The sequence below is a fragment of the Empidonax traillii genome, unplaced genomic scaffold (genome assembly GCF_003031625.1).
Source record: "Empidonax traillii isolate 1590-97213 ecotype Southwest subspecies unplaced genomic scaffold, ASM303162v1 scaffold992:size1346157, whole genome shotgun sequence".
Lineage (NCBI taxonomy): Eukaryota > Metazoa > Chordata > Aves > Passeriformes > Tyrannidae > Empidonax > Empidonax traillii.
This window is the reverse complement of record NW_020956185.1, coordinates 397,461-413,049: the sequence shown is the minus strand read 5'-3', so window position 1 is coordinate 413,049 and position 15,589 is coordinate 397,461. Positions and strand designations below refer to the sequence as shown.

Genomic DNA, 15,589 nt, shown 5'->3' with positions numbered 1-15,589 from the left:
TAAGACAGTTTTTGGGGTACTTTTTGTTTTATTTGTTTGTTTGAAGTCACAGATGGAAGGGAGACAGAGCAAGAAAAAAATATAACGAGACCGGTTTTCCCTTCTGGTATAAAAATGTCCTGGAGAAAAGGGTTTCTGGGGGGGAGATCCTGATGCTGATTCCTTCTCAGATGCCCTTTCTTTGTCTGCTTTTCTTGCCAAGCAAATCCATTAGAAGAAGAAGAAGAAGAAGGAGTCCTCTTAAATGTTCACATCTCGCACATCAGTGGGTGTGCAGGAAAGGTCTGCTTCGTCCTCTACAGTCTTTGTTTCTGAAGATACGTTGTGCTGCTGTGCCTGGCGTAGACTGGATTCCAGGAGGGATTCAATCTGTTCTTGGCAGGCCCGTAAACAATCCTAGAGGAGGTTGAATGGATGGAGAGAAAGACCCAAGAGTCCTTTAGAAACACGGTAAGGCCACAGACTAAAACAGCATTTCTTGAGAAAAAGCGAGGGGAATATAATCAGATGACCTGGGAGAGCTGCAGGCCGAGAGGAGGGCGGGGAGAGCAAGAGAAACCTCGAACAGTGACAAGACTGGGATGAGCCACCCAATTTTCTGCAGGATGCCAGCCTGGATTGAGACTTCAGCAACTAACTCTTGCCATCTGCTGCAGATGGAATGGCCTACGGGAGCATCCCCATGGACACACCATCGCTGCCCATAAACCTCCAGCTGAATGTGGTGGATGCCCCACTACACTGAGATGTGTTTTAACTAAGCTGGGCAGGACCACAGGAAGATGTACCTTTTCTGCCTGTGCTGTTCTCTAAGAGGTCATTGGTCCTAAAATTGTGCTTTCTACCTTTTTACCCCAGAAATGCTTTGGCAATGCAGTCTGCTGGAAATGAAGGCCATAAGCAGTGATTATTTTCTCAGGCTAAATTCCACTAATATGAACTTCTTAGACAGAAGTGCCATATATATATTTGGATGTACATGCCCAAAGGTTCCTGCCAACTGCTGCTGTGTCCAACAGTGGGCAGCTCAACTTGGCTAAGCCTTTCCTAACTCTTGAAAGTATCTGTACATCCAGAATGATGTACTGGACTGCATGACCCCAAAAGGGAGAGATCTTTCAGGAGCACCACTAAACTCCTCTATAACCTTTCATTACCAGCTAAAGCCAAGCTTTCTGTTTGCTACCACATTCGCCTTGACATCTCAGACAGGGTGAGATCTTTTTTTCCCTCACTTCCAAAGCATTTTCTCAGAGCTGGATGTGCACAACAATCCTCCTGAGCCTTCAGGAGGGTGCAAGGGCACAGACTTCGCTTATGAATCAAAAGCATAAAGCACCAAGGAGGATCATGTCTGTGGTGGGGAAAGGTAACTCCCCCCAGGCATTAAACCATTCCATGAGTAGTCATATCTAAATCACAGCAATTAGAATTGGAGAAGGCCTGCTGGTCCAACTTTCTGCGAGCTGTGGAGCCACTGGAACAACACAGGAACGGTGCCTTGCGCAGGCAAAACAATCCCACAATATTTTGCCACAACTCCTCCAGACAGCTGTTTACTCGTATCTTTATAACAAACATTGCAGGCTTTTCCCCCCCAACATATTTAACTCTGTGTATTAAAGACTTTGAAGTTTCCTTTCAGCATTGCCTTCTCTGATTTAACCTATGACATGTGTTAGCCCTTGCGGTGAACCCAGTCTTCCATGATAAATTGCCGTCAAAAGTGTTAGGATGTGCATGACTGAGAATGAATGTTGTTTTCCTGAGAGGGTGACCTGCCTGCTGTTTTCTTTATTTCCCAGTTTCAATTCTGCCTTCATTCAGAGGCTTCTTGTGTGATCTACCAGCTTTTCACTGATTCCACTACCACAAGAATCTCCTCTGCCACCAATGAGGGCACATGGCATTTGGGGTAAAATAAGATTAGAAACCCAAGCAAACAATTCTCTGCAAGTCCTTTCTGAGAGAGAGGGAGGTTAATCCTACCTCTAAGCAGATCAGACCATCAGTTACAGCTCACTGAAAACACATAACCTATGACCTTTCCTGGTTTAAACCCTAGTGTAATATTTCCTCTTGACAGAGACACACAGCGTTTTAAATGACAAAAAGAAACGCCTCATATCCTAAAGTCATCATGCCTTTGGCTCCTGCATACCTCAGGCCTCCACAATAAGGTCTCTATGAAGTCCTTTCCCCCCCCTCCTCAAGATATGATAGATCAATCTTGAACTGTAATACCTTCTCATCATCCTGTACCACGTCCCTCAGTCACACTTGGAATTCGATGTGTTCAAGAGGAGCACCTGGTTTTACAAACCCAGGCGCTTCTGAGGAGAATTCTTGTTTTAACAAGGTGGCATGTTCAGCCTTCCATGCTCAAAGGAAATTTATGTTCAGAGCAAAATGAACCCTTCTGGGTTTGGGGTGGGTTTTTTTCTGATTTTTGTGGTGGGGGGAGTGGATTGTCTGGTGAGTTTTGATGGGAATTTTGTGTTGGGTTGTTGGTTTTTTTTTAATCCTAACCATTTGCATACAGCATGTTTGAGCTCTGAAAACTAAAACCATTCAAAAGAATTTCTATAAATACCTATTCTTCTCCCTCTGGAGTCCAGTTATGAATAATTGCACAGGACTATGTAATTTAAAGGTACTTTCTGACCACAGAATTTTTTTTCCTTTGAAATTCTCAAGCGTGCAGCATGTTGTAACTGTATTTTTTTTTAAACTTAATCTTTACAATTTATTACAAACAGACTGTTTGAAGCTACACTTGAATGAGAACTATTTTTTTAATGTTTTAAGGATTTTGTTCATTTCTTATTCACATGATTATTAGATAAATAGTTTGCCTGCAGGAATGCATTTAGAGCTAAGCAAAAATACCTGCAAAATATAAAATTCTCTACGAACTACCTAAGCAAAGCTGTTTCCATTCTCAGTGCTTCTGAGCACTGAAAAGCAAATACAGAACTTGTGCATTACTCTGGTAACTTCTCCCAACAACTTTTCTGCTTCACTACCCAAATTTTCAATGCCCACAGTTTGTTCAAGGTCATAAACCCTTCCTGGATTAATTAAGCTCCTCAGTGAAGAGAAAAAAAAAAAAAAAAAAAGAGACTTTCTAGTTTAACTGATGTGGTGAAATACCTTCAAGACACAGTAGACAGGATCAGACTCCAGGGTCAGATAGCAAAGGAAACAAACAACAACAACAAAAAGAAACTGCTTGGAAATCCTTTGTTACTGCCTGACCCGTCCTGGATAACAAGCACATGTTTGAAGGTGCCTCTGAGAAGGGGCAGGCAGGAGCCGAATTCCAGTGTACTAACAGACAGCGTGGAGACCCAATCTAATCTAGTTTAGCAAATTTCTGGCCTGGAAATGAATGTCAGGTAAAATTCCATCTGTTTGGATGATGGGGTCAAGAATAGAATGATGGAAGACAGCCCAAGGCTTCTAATTGTGATTATCTGACTTCTAATTACCCCTGATCAAAGGCGAAATGGGAAATTGGACTCCTACCAACGTAAACATGAACCATAAAGGAATTCTAATCAGGTGATATTCATTTTACTTTAGGTTCAGCTTTCTCTGAGATGAGAGGTAAAAAAGTGTAATTATGTAACCTGAAATCCAACAGACCTGCTAACAGATAATCAGCATCTTAATATTTCAAGGCAATCCAGTATAAAGCATATCCACTTGTGAAGCTGACAAGGGGAAGCATCACTGGGGAACAGCACAGTTCACACACGTGCTACTGAAACAGGCTAATAGGAAGGGCATTTGATACCATGGATTGCACAGGTACATCTTATGGGAAAGTCTCTCTGCAGGGGGAATTGTGTTGGGTGTGAAACCACCAGACTTCTCTGCTCAGAGCAACTGTAGTGAGAGCTGCTGTTCCCTTATTCCACTTCAACAGTGTATGTACACACACACGTGTAATTTTATGATGCTAATTTTCTGTAGCATCCCATATAAAAATCCTTATCCCTACTTCCAACTGCTCCAACACATGCGTATATTTAGCACTGAAAGCTGGAGGGGAGTTGCTTCCTTTTAAAGCTGTCAACTAAGCTCAGGTCAGACTGTGGCCTTGCACTGACTATGGACAATAAGAAAATGAAATAAGCAGAAATTCGCTTTCTTGCTAAAACAACACTTGTTTTCTTTTTAAAGAGCTCTGTCACCAGCTAAGTCAAGTTCACATAAGGACCTGCTGTTGTTCTCCAAGATGTGAAAGAATCTACTTCAATGCTCTGTATCAGGAATGATTAAATAATGTTGTTTGAATCAAAATACTGCCTGAACAGATAGCAATCCTAGTATTTCCCCTCAGTACCTGCTTCAAACATCTCACACGGGACAGTGGCCAACCCATACACTGAAATATCTGCATTGTTCACTAAAAGCATTACATGTACATATCAAACTGAGCAGTGTTATTATTTCAGCATTTCAGCTTCTCACAGTATTTCACATTTCAGCACTGTGTTATTACTTTAGCCACAGTAATATAAATGGCAAAAAATAACACGCTCAATGCTGACGCACTGTTAAGGTGATCAACATAATAAGCTGAGAAATTGTATTTTTCAGCAATTGTTTCACGTGGTCTATCAAAGGTGAAGTAATTTTTTTGTGAATATTCAGTTATGATGCATTCATCTTTCCAGAAATCCCTCAATCCTGTCAACAAAGTCCCGTGAGACAAACCTAGTTTTGCAGTGGCTGGACTAGTACAGTTCTCTGAGCATTTAAAATTATTAACATGCAAAATAATTTAACAGCATCTCAAAGATTCTGCCGCTAACCACAGAGTTGTCTTTATTTGACTCATTGTCCAGCGCTTGGAGACCTCACAAGAACCTTTTTAAAGCATCTATTTATTGGTCTTCCACATTGTTACAAAACAAAGCTCAACTCTGCCCCAACTTCACACACCATTATGACATGGATCATTGACTTTAGGTCTTCCTTGTAGGCTCCCTTCCTGGCCCATTCACTCATGAAAGGTTTATTGCTCACTAGTTACTGATGTGCATCTCCTGGAAGCTGCAGGGCAAAATGAGAGTCCTGTGAGGACCATCTACCTTGTCAGAAAGTCGTGGGACAAGCGTTTGTTCCAAAAAGGAATTCAATACCAGCTACTGTGCAGGTCTAGCACGTAATAAACCAAATTAGATCATTAGAACTCTTTTAAGAAGGGCTTTTTCACACCACTTGGCACAATAAAAGGCCTCGAGAATGGTCAAAGATAAGGTCAGAGATACCACGAGGTCTCAGTAACTATTTCCTGGTCTTATTCTCGAAGTTTTGTTTTACACAGACTCCTGGTTTAATTACCCACAGCCAAACAGCCCCTGCAAGGTCCTGAATGGATGCCGGGCTTTGTCAGATAACGCCTCCCTCACACACATTAGAGCTGGATGTGGCACTGCAGCAGCGTAATCACAGATTATTAACGGATGTAATGACAGCCAAATAACCAGGATGGACACAAGAGAAACACATTCAAAAACCCCACTCGGTGCTTTGACTTTTACCAGGATTTACTGTCAAATTAGCTACTATGCAACGAGCAGGAGTTCATTCTTAAAAAAACAGGAGATCAACCAAGAGAAAGAGTCACTTACCGGATCACATTTGATAACTTGTGATAGGAAATGTGTGAGGCATTGATAGGAGAGGAAAGTGTTAGTGTTCCCCAGATGCAGGCCTTGCACAGCTGCTACCACACTGCCAGCTGCGATCATGGAAGGTGGGTTTGAAATAAATTTAATATCTGTATGAAGAAAGGAGAGAAAAAAAAAAAGAGAAAAAAAAAGACTGAAATGATTGCTTTAGGAGAAGCCTGTCCATACACATACACTCTTCCACCAGCATGGCTTCAGCTGCCAACTATTGCATCCCAAAAGGCGAGGGGAAACTGTGAGCAGAAAGGTGCCTCCTGCTCCAAACTGTTACAGGTCCGAACCTGTAAACACTTTATCCCCACGAGCAACCTTATTGCAGTGAGTAGCCCTTCCTAGCACTGGGCCTGGGAGGCCATTCATCACTTGGAGGTGTTTTTTATCGTAAGCAGGGCCTCCATGTTAAAATGCTTTGCTCATGTGGATAACGCCACTGAGGGTCAATGGCGCTATCCATCTGAGAAAACCTGTTCCCGTTGGGAAGTGTTTCGCAGGATCAGACCCTAGGTGCACTCTCATAAAGAGTCCTCAGGCCCTTTAAAGCAGAAACCTTTGCACTGGCATTCAAAGGAATATTGCTTTAATGAACAACAACATCCACAAAAAGAAAGAAAAGAGAAAGGCTGCTTAACCCTGTCAGGAGGCAGATAATCCATATTTAAATTACGGTTTCATCTTAAAAACGCTTTGTCTCAACCTAGTCTCTTGTCAGTGGCTGCCATCCATCCTGGCAACAGGGATTTAATGTAAATGTGGCATAACTAAGTGACGGGGGTCCCAAGAATTGGCGGACAATCAGTTACATTCTGATGTGACACCATGCTGACAAGAGGCTGGGCCCCCTTCCAGACTGCATTGCTGTAGGTCTCTCCACAAAGCCACTCCCATGATTCCTTAAGGGGCTATCTCTGCCATTTAGCATGTCTTTCGTTTTGTTGTTTTGTTTTGAGGGTGTTGTTTTGTTTTGTTTTGTTGTTTTTTTAATAATAATAACACCCATTTTAATTGCTAAGACTCTGCTGAGCAGGAATGTGTTTGATCTGTGGCAGTGCACACCTTGGGAGGAGAATCAGGAACAAAGGAGGTGAGTGGCACAAGTAAACGTCCAATTTTGTGAGGGAGGAAGGGAAATGCCACATTGTACACCAGAACCTGAGATACATTCCTTCAGCATTTTATCAGAATACAACTTCCTCCGGGTTGAAAAAATATAAACCATCTGTCAAACCCTTGAATGAAATCAAAGGCATGGAGAGCTTAGAGGGCTCAGTGGAACAGTTTAAGTATTAAATCATGCATCTCCTTTATTATGATAAAATAACTTTTGTGTAAATGTTTTACCAGTGAAACTAAAGACTTCAGGACTCCATGAAAGTCCTGGCTCTGAGTCTATTCACACACCTCTGACACTCCATTGTGGCCCTGACCAATACCCACCTTCAAAGGGGCATTTCACCAAGAGAGCTCTACAAACCTCCAAAATTACAACTGATGGGATGAATTCTGGCCAGACTTTTGTGATGCATTGCCAGGGAAAAAAGGCAAGCTCGACCTAAAGCCATCTCATTCATGTTACCGTGCTCAAGATAAATTTAGTTTATCCCCCTTTCCTAATCTGCCCATTTCCAGGCAGGTATAAACACATCCACCTTCTAGCAAGCTGCTGTCATTCCCAAAAACCAAAGTAGTCCAGGCTGCTTATTGACACTTATTGACACATTCCAAAGGCCATCCCTAATTGGAATACTGACACACAGCAGGTAGGCCTCAGAAATGGGGCATTTCAGTAGGCAAGCATGAATCCCACCAAGATGGGGTTGCAGCACGTTCACGACACTGTTTACCGAGCTCCACAAACAGAACATGACCAAAAAGTGTCAGTTTAATGAGTTCTGTCCTGACAGGACCACGTTTGGGATTAATATTTGCGTTCTTCTTTTAAATGGAGCAGTAAACAAGAACATGAATTCATAGTCACACCCTCATTCTTTCCAAGGTGGAAAAGTGATAATGAAGTTTAAATGACCAGTTTGTGTCTGTCCCTATAACCACTCCAGACAAGCAGCATGGACTGCCTTTTTGTTGCAACTCAACAAGGAATTATTTGTGGCAGAGGCCACTAATTTCAGCATATTAATCAGGGGGCCCCTCTCGCCTGTAATTGGATGCCCCCAAGTGAAGAGTGTGGCATCATTGTCAGCCTCCATCGCCTCATCTTGCGCTATTGAGCGCTCAGGAACAAGGGGGCTTCGGTGAGATGAATTAGACCTGACACAGCCACAATGGGGTAGGGGGCCCCATCAATTGAAGCACACATCCCCAGTAGCCTATCTGAGACTTCATCCAAAAAGAATAAACAACTTCAGCGTTGTTAAAAAGAGAGAGAGAGAGAGAGAGAGAGAGAGGAGGGGGAGGAGAGAGAAGAATGCCAGCCACCCTGAAGGGAGGACAAAGCAGGCATATAGGCGCTGCAGCGCTTTAAAAAAAAAATTCCTAACAAGGCGAGTCACCCCTTTTCCTTTTTAAATGGAGCAGCAATTCCATCCGTCTGGAGAGCTGGGGGCTATGAATGAAAATCTTTTCATTGAGGCAAATCAAAACTGCGAACATAAATCACTTGCTGCAAGATGCAACAGGTTCCAACTGGTCACATACCTTGAGACTTCCAATTTTATAAAAGGCCAGAGAATGGGAGAATTGTAACGCGCTTGTTTCAAAGGGGGACCTTTCTTTCTCCCTCAGAGAGAAGTGAAGCAACAGCAATAATAATGGTCATAATAATGATAATAAAAATAATCATAATAATAATAAAGAGGAGCCTGGTATGTTTTGATAACCAGAGGAACATAATGAAATGCTGAAGCTCCAATATTTGTTGCTATTCATTGTTATGCTTGTATAGAGCTGCAGTTCTCCCTCAACACTGGTCTTAACTTGGGCCAAAAGAGGCCTGCTTCCTTTTGAGCTCTCCCTGCCTTGCTCGGCCATGCCAAAGCCCCATTCATTAAGCTCAATTATGTGTTAACTTCAAACAACCCCTGGTAATTTTTTCTTTCTTTTTTTTTTTTTTTCTTTTTTTTTTTTTTTTTTTTTTTTTTTTTTTTTTTTTTTTTTTTTTTTTTTTTTTTTTTTTTTTTTTTTTCCTACCAAACCTACCACAGCACAAAGACATCCTTTGGGTGAAAATGGATTTTTTCAAAACCAAACCAAATCAAACAAATCCACTTCTACTAGCCAGACAACTGAAGAGGGAGCTTAAAAGGAATTCCCCTCAAGTTCACCTTGCAGCGTAACCTTCTCTTTCTGGAACAAACACATACAACACTCATCTGCAAACACTTCCACAGCCTTCACCTTGTTAAGCCAACCGGCCAAGGCTTTATTTTCTAAGCAAGCATTGTTCTGCAGTCTCTTCTTAGGAGGACCTCCTTTACAGAAGAGGACACAGGCAAAGGATAGACTTGCACTTGCCCCTGAGGCCACTTAAGCGAGTGTCAGTGTTTCCAGTGGACTTTGGATTGGGCCCCACAGCATCCAGGCAGCACAACGCATTTGCAGTCCATCTCGGTTCATTTTGGCAGGGGGAAATACAACACAACCCAGCAACAGCAAAGCAAAGTCCAGATGCTGCTTAAGCCACATGTGATCTTTGCTAGCCAACAAAGAAGGCGTGAGGAAAGCGAAAAGGTAAGAGGAATTCCTGACATCCAAAAATAACAATAAAAAACACAGAGCCTAGTGGCAGCCTTCCCCAGGCAATGCTCCCAACTTCAGTAGGGAGCTGAAGAGGGCCCCAGCTCTGGTGAGCTCAGCGCTGGGTTTTTGTGTAAAAAGCTAAGTAAAACTCCCAGAACATGGTTCTCATTTACTGATCCATTCTCCAGCTGTGGTGTGCAGCAGTGTTAAATAAGGGCTCTGGATGTTGCTTCCTAAAAGAAACATAACAACACCGACAGTAGATCAAAGTACTGGACTCTTAGCGAGTCTCCAACCTTTGAACTACCCTTGTTTTCATCCCTGTCATTGCCAACACAACAACCCAGGTTAAACATCCCCATATCCAAAGGGGAGGCCGGGTAGCTGCTCTTTTTTAGCTAAAGGCCGAGGAAGCTTCACACTTAGCAAATCACACGTTCAGAGTCGCAGCAGCCTTATCTGGTAGGACCTGGCACAGTTACATTTGAGGGTTACATGGAGAGTTACAATCGATTTTCCCAACATGCTGCTGCCGGTGGTTTGCAGGCTGTTGGGAGGCTGTGGTGCTCCTAACACCACCCAGCATTATTCCAGGCAATCTAACCTGTTATGCTGATGTTAGGCCCAAGATGAAGAGCGACGCCAGTGTTTATAAATTTCTGTTTTATGGCTTGGTTGTTTCTATCTTTAGGCCTCGCAGTAAGGGCTGACTCTGTGAAATGAGTTTTGTTGTTTTGTTTGTTTGTTTTTTTTTTTCCCTCCTTTTCTTCCCCCCCTCCCTTGCTTCAGAGTGCCTGCAATCGTTCTTCTATCTTTTCATACAAAGAAACTACACGGCGTTAATTTGTGGCACTGGCCCACGCGCGTGCGTGTCCCACCGACGTTTTTTTCCCAAGTGCGGATACCACTACTCGGCATCTCTGGAGGCCGGCCCTGCTCATGGCTCCAGCACAGCACGTGGTCAGGAGGGTGCAGATGGCAGCGGCTCGGTCCTGTGCCAGGAAAGCCTCTGTGCCGCGTGGCCCTCCTCCAATCCACCAGCCACCGAGGAGGAGGGAGGTGGTGGTGGTGGGGATTGTGGGGGAGAAAGAGGCAACTTGAAGAGGGGAAGTTTTAAAACCCCCCACGCAGAGCTATTCACAGGCAAAAAAAAAAAAAAAAAAAATCTCCCTGCTCGCCTTTAAAAACTGTCTCGAGAATGAATCCACTCACACACGGGGAGGGATTCCCCGTAAGCCTTTTTGCAGCCCCCCACATCAAACCGGTGCGTGCGGATCCTGCCACGCTGAGCTGCGACTCCACAGAGAGGGGGTAGGGGCTGGGGGGGGGTCCTTCTCCCTTCCCTGACAACAAGCACAAACTGCAAACTCAGGAGGCGAAATATCTTCTGGAACAACAACAACAACAAAAGAAACTTACCTCTGGCAAAGTAAATCCACCTTCTGCAAACAAGGGGCAATAATCGGGGCTTAAACTACCTCCCCGCAGCTCTGCGAGCGCGCCTGAGACCACGGCTACGGGAAGCTTTACAAGGCGGGGGGTGGGCGCGGGTCGGGGAGCAAAACACGCTTTGCGGGACGTGCAGGGCTCATACCTGTAGCGCACAGAGCCACAAAAGTCTGAGCATGTTTACGGATGATCTGCTTGGTGTCCTCTGCCAGAGGCATTTTAGTGAGGAAATGTTCAATGAAATCGTGGGGGGTCATTGCGGCCAGATTCCATTTCAGCTTATTCACCAGCAGCAGCTCCATTTGCTGCAAAGAGAAAGAGGGAGGGGAAAAAGGGGGGGAGGGGAGGGGGGAAGGAGAGAAGAGGAAGGGGAAGAAGAGGGGGGAGAGCGTGGTTAGAGGGCCGCTCGCACACGGGCGCACCGCCGGCACCGCGGTCGGGGCCGGTCGGCTCCCGGCCGGGCTGGGAGGGCAGAGTTTTCCCCGGGGGAAGAAGGAAAGCGGGATGCGGGTGGGGTTTTTTTTGGGGGGGTCCCCCCAGTCTGGGGGCCGGGGGCTCTGGGCCGTCGCGCCCCCGAGCGGGGCCACCAGGGGGAGCCCGCGGGCCGCCCACGGGGCCGGGGGAGCGCGGGGGCGTCCCGGTCCCCATCCCGGCCCCATCCCCGTCCCGCTCCCTATCCCGGCACTATCCCCCTCCCGAGCCTCTGCAGCGGCCACACCGCCAGCAGCGGGGCTTCCGAATACACCGCGTTGGCCTGTGGTTGTGTTCTTTTTTCTTTTCCTTTTTTTTTTTTTTTTTTTTTTTGTTTTTTTTTTTTTTTTTTTTTTTTTTTTTTTTTTTGTTTGGTTTGGTTTTTTTTTTTTTTTTTTTTTTTTTTTTTTTTTTTTTTTTTTTTTTTTTTTTTTTTTTTTTTTTTTTTTTTTTTTTTTTTTTTTTTTTTCTTGAAATGACTAAACGTGAAATTACCAGTAATTCGTCGGGTCTAATGGAGTTATCTGTATAAATGCACAGTTTTTCTGCGGTCAGAGGAATAGTCTCCTTCATTTTTGAAGCCACAAACATGCAGGTAGCTCCGAGCAGTTGCAACCGGCTTTTCTTGAGGGGTTCAAAAGACAAAAATCTGTCCAAGTAATTCATAGCCAAGGGGAAAACTTCCTCTTCGCACTTTTGCTCCTCGCAAACCTGAAAGAAGGAGAAAGATCGTTGAAGAACAATTTAATAGAGGCGAAAGCCAGGCTTGTCCCGCTGCCCTCGCCCTCCCTCCTCCCTCACCCTCAGGCTTTGCAGGGCAAGGTTGAAGGAGACGAGGGGAAAATGCAGTGTGGGGGAAATGGATAAATATGGGAAAACCAGCGGCATCAAAGAAAATGAAAGTCACGAGTGACAAAGTGGGGGGAAATGTTGCGTTAGAAACCCGCAGGCGATTCATGGCAAAAAAGGAGGGGGGGTAATCGAAGAGGAGGTCTGTGCCCAGTTTTCCAGCCCCTAGAACAAATTTTTAAAAAGGAAAGAAAACGGAAAGCGGAGGAAAATGCAAACCCCCGTGGTTGGGAACGGGGTGCAGAGCTGGGCTTGGTCCCGGATTTATTTATTTCGCTTCTATTTTTTCATCTAATTTGCCGTTGTGCTGCCGATTCCCCTCTCTGGTCGAGACACAAAGGTGGCGTCCAGCCTCATTTCCCCAGACGTCATCTTTTCAAAAAATATTTAAAAATATTTAAAAATTTATTTGAGCTCTCAAAAAAGGCTGAAAATGAAGCGGCGGGGGTCCTTTACCGAGCCCCGTTCCTCTGGTCCTGCTAGGGGGTTCCAGGGGGGTCCCCCGAAGTGAAATTCACCGCCTCCCTCTCTCGCCCTGCAGCACAGGCGGGCGCGACATTTCCCAGAGCAAGGCAGGGCGCTGCGCTTTCAAAAATTAATTAAAAATACATCGCGGGGGCCCAGGGCTTCCGAAAAGGCACGAAAATGTGGCCCAGCTCCTGGGGCTCCCGCTGGGAGCCCCCCCAGACGTGTCCCGCCAGGGACGAGGCCCTTTCCAACTGGCTTTTCCCAGGCGACCTTGCCGCTCGCCGCCGCAGCACAAGCGTGCCTTTGAGGGGTGACCGCAGCTCCAGCCTCTCTTCGCGCTGAACAAAGAAACTTTCACCCTGCAACTCCCCCCAGAAACGCCGGAGCCCCTCCGGCCGGTCCCCCTGCCCGCAGCCCCAGCGGGGTCCCCCGGCCCCCCGACCTTCCTCCCGCGGCCCCTTCCCCCGCTTCCCCCCGCCACACACACACACACACACACACACCCTTGGCTTTGCTCCCCGGGACTTTCTTCGTTTTTTCTCCCGATTAATAAACACTTTTGCTTTGCAAATAAAAGAACAAAGATGGCGCATAATACTGGCACGGCCAGCCGCTTGCATACGTGTACAAGGATATTAATTTAAAATAAATAAAAAAAAATCCACCCAGAACACACGGGCTGGCAGGGGCGGGCGCCGCCGGGGGCTGCGGGGCCGGGGCCGCTCCCCCGGCGGGCCGGGGTAGCCCCGAGCCGGCTCTGCCCGGAGCTCCCCGCAGCCGGGACCGCCGTGCCCCGACGGCCGGGAAAGGTGCCGGGGCAGCCCCAGAACCCCGGGGGCACCGGGCAGGGTTGGAGCGGAGTGTGTCGGGGGGTGGCGGTGGGGAGGGGGGGGTGTTCCGTGTCCGGCGGCGGCAGCGGGGACACGGGACCGGCGACAGCAGCGGCGGCGGCGACCGCGTCCTCGGGGCCGCTTCCCCTCGGTACACGCGGGCGTTTTCGAGGGCAAGACAACGTGTGCCCGCGCCGGGGAAGCGATCCCAGGGGATGGGATGGGACGGGATGGGGGCCAGGGAAGGGGCGAGGGGGGGCAGGAGATGGGGGAGCAGCTCCCCGGATTAATTCGTTTCGGTGCCGAAGCTTTGCAAAGGGAAAAAAAATCCCCCGAAAAGATACAAACCTCCAGCATCCAAGTGGCAACTATTTTCCTCATATATGGCAAGATTTCCTTCTGCACGCACTTGAAGTAGGAGACGGAGGGCGAGCAGGTCTCCTCCGCCTTGAGCATTGTCTGCAGCACCCTGTCATTGAGGAGGTTGGCATCCAGGTAGGCTCGTCGGATGGTCTCCACCTCGCAGCACAGCAGCTGATGTTCCATGTCTGCCTCCGTCGCCTCGAGTCAGTTCTCTGCAGCAGGACTGAGTCAGTCGCTCGCTCGCTCTCTCTCTTCCCCTTCCAGGAGTCCCTTGGATGCTGCTTCTGCTACTGCCGCTACAGCCCTCTGGAGGCTGCAAAACTTTCTAACTTCCAACAAAACTCTCCTGTATAGTCCCTGTGACGTTACTGTTGTTAAGCAGAGATCAAAGCACGAGAGAGAATGAGAGAGAGAGAGAGCCAAAAGCAAGGGGCAGAGCCCTAAAGCCATCCCATAGGCTTCAAGTCCTTCCCCTTTGCCTAGCTTATAGAGAGCAGGGGTTTAATGCAAATGAGACAAGGGCTCGCTTTCTTCAAGGGCAAGGGAGAGGTGGGGGAAACCCAAATTGTCTCTTCAGTGGATCATGCATAATTTTAAAAATGGAGCGAGTTCTGCACTGGGAGCCAAATGATGAATGGGGCTAAGGCCACACACAGACACCAGGGAGGGAAATACAAGGAGACTCGGTATTATTTTACGGGGGCGCCGGGGAGGGAAGCGGAGCAGTTACCAGTGCATTGCTGTTCGTTATAAATTTATTATTATCATTATTGCTGTCACCGGCGTGTACCTGCCACATCTGTCCTTTAAAAAGACACGCTCTCCAACCCGAACGCCTGCTCTTTGTAGTTGATCCCAAGGGAAGAGCTTTCCCCCACGTTTCTTCTCTCCAATTTTTTTCCCAGCCTGGATGGTTTTGCTGCACACCAGAATTTTTAAAGGATTAGGGCGCCCACTCCTCTGCCAGGATGGTTCTTTTTCTAATATTCCATAATTTGTTTAATTTTTTTTTTTAATTATTAACATATTTCCTTTCACTTTAAAGGTTTCACCCTCCTCGAAGGGGCACGGAGGTGGCGGGGGACAGGGCAAGGAGAGCTGATCCGGGCGGCAGCGCACTCCGGGAAGGCCGCGCTCTCGGCACCCAACCCCCACGGCTCACAGCCACCCAGAAATAAAATATCCCAGCAGAGCAGCAAAATGGTGGCCAGGGCTTCTTCCAGCACCTACAGGGAGATGAGCTGGGGCGAGGGGGTGGGAGGGAGGGAGGTGCCGGCAGCCGCCGGAGCCTGCCGGGGCCTCATCCGACGCGCCGCGTCGCCAGGACAGCCCGTCCACGCGTGATGTGGCCCTGCTGTAAATAACCCCCATTCCCTGGCCCAGCTGCCCATATCTGAAAATGCTTTGGTTTGCCTCGTTTCTATTAAAAAATAGTACCCCTTTAAACTCTGGCTTTTCGAGGGGCTGACGGGGGAACTTGAGGCCCGCTGGAGAACGCCGGAGGTGAAGCCTGTGCGCGGGAGAAACGACTTGTCCTGCACCAAAGCGGGGTGGGGAGAAGTGGGAAGGCCATAAATTGGGGTTCACCGTGCCTTTTCTGCTGCCTGCCCCTCAAAACCGGAGCGCTGGGATTAACCTGAGCCTCGGTGCTGTAGCATCACCCAGGTGCTGCACAGGTAGCTGAGACATCTTCTGGTGGCACCACACTCAGGGCAGCATCGCCTGCTGGTGCCAGGGCAGCAGAAGGGAAATCTGGCCACG

At 47.1% G+C, this 15,589-nt stretch overlaps 1 protein-coding gene across 3 annotated transcripts; it reads right to left on the bottom strand.

Annotated features, from left to right (window-relative positions):
* On the bottom strand, positions 1-14,195 carry CCND1 (cyclin D1). Of its 3 annotated transcripts, none has more exons than XM_027903697.1 (5): positions 13,814-14,195; positions 11,814-12,029; positions 10,993-11,152; positions 5,646-5,794; positions 1-396 (listed from the first exon to the last, which is right to left on the bottom strand). In XM_027903697.1, exons 1-5 carry the CDS (start codon positions 14,009-14,011, stop codon positions 241-243), a joined length of 879 nt encoding a protein of 292 aa, XP_027759498.1. In that variant the 5' UTR covers positions 14,012-14,195; the 3' UTR covers positions 1-240. The 3 variants fall into 3 exon arrangements, with proteins under 3 accessions (XP_027759498.1, XP_027759499.1, XP_027759500.1); XM_027903698.1 differs by lacking the exon at positions 13,814-14,195 and adding an exon at positions 13,139-13,240 and having other exon boundaries at positions 177-396; XM_027903699.1 differs by lacking the exon at positions 13,814-14,195 and adding an exon at positions 12,120-12,356 and having other exon boundaries at positions 177-396.
* Between the last annotated feature and the right edge of the window lie 1,394 nt (positions 14,196-15,589).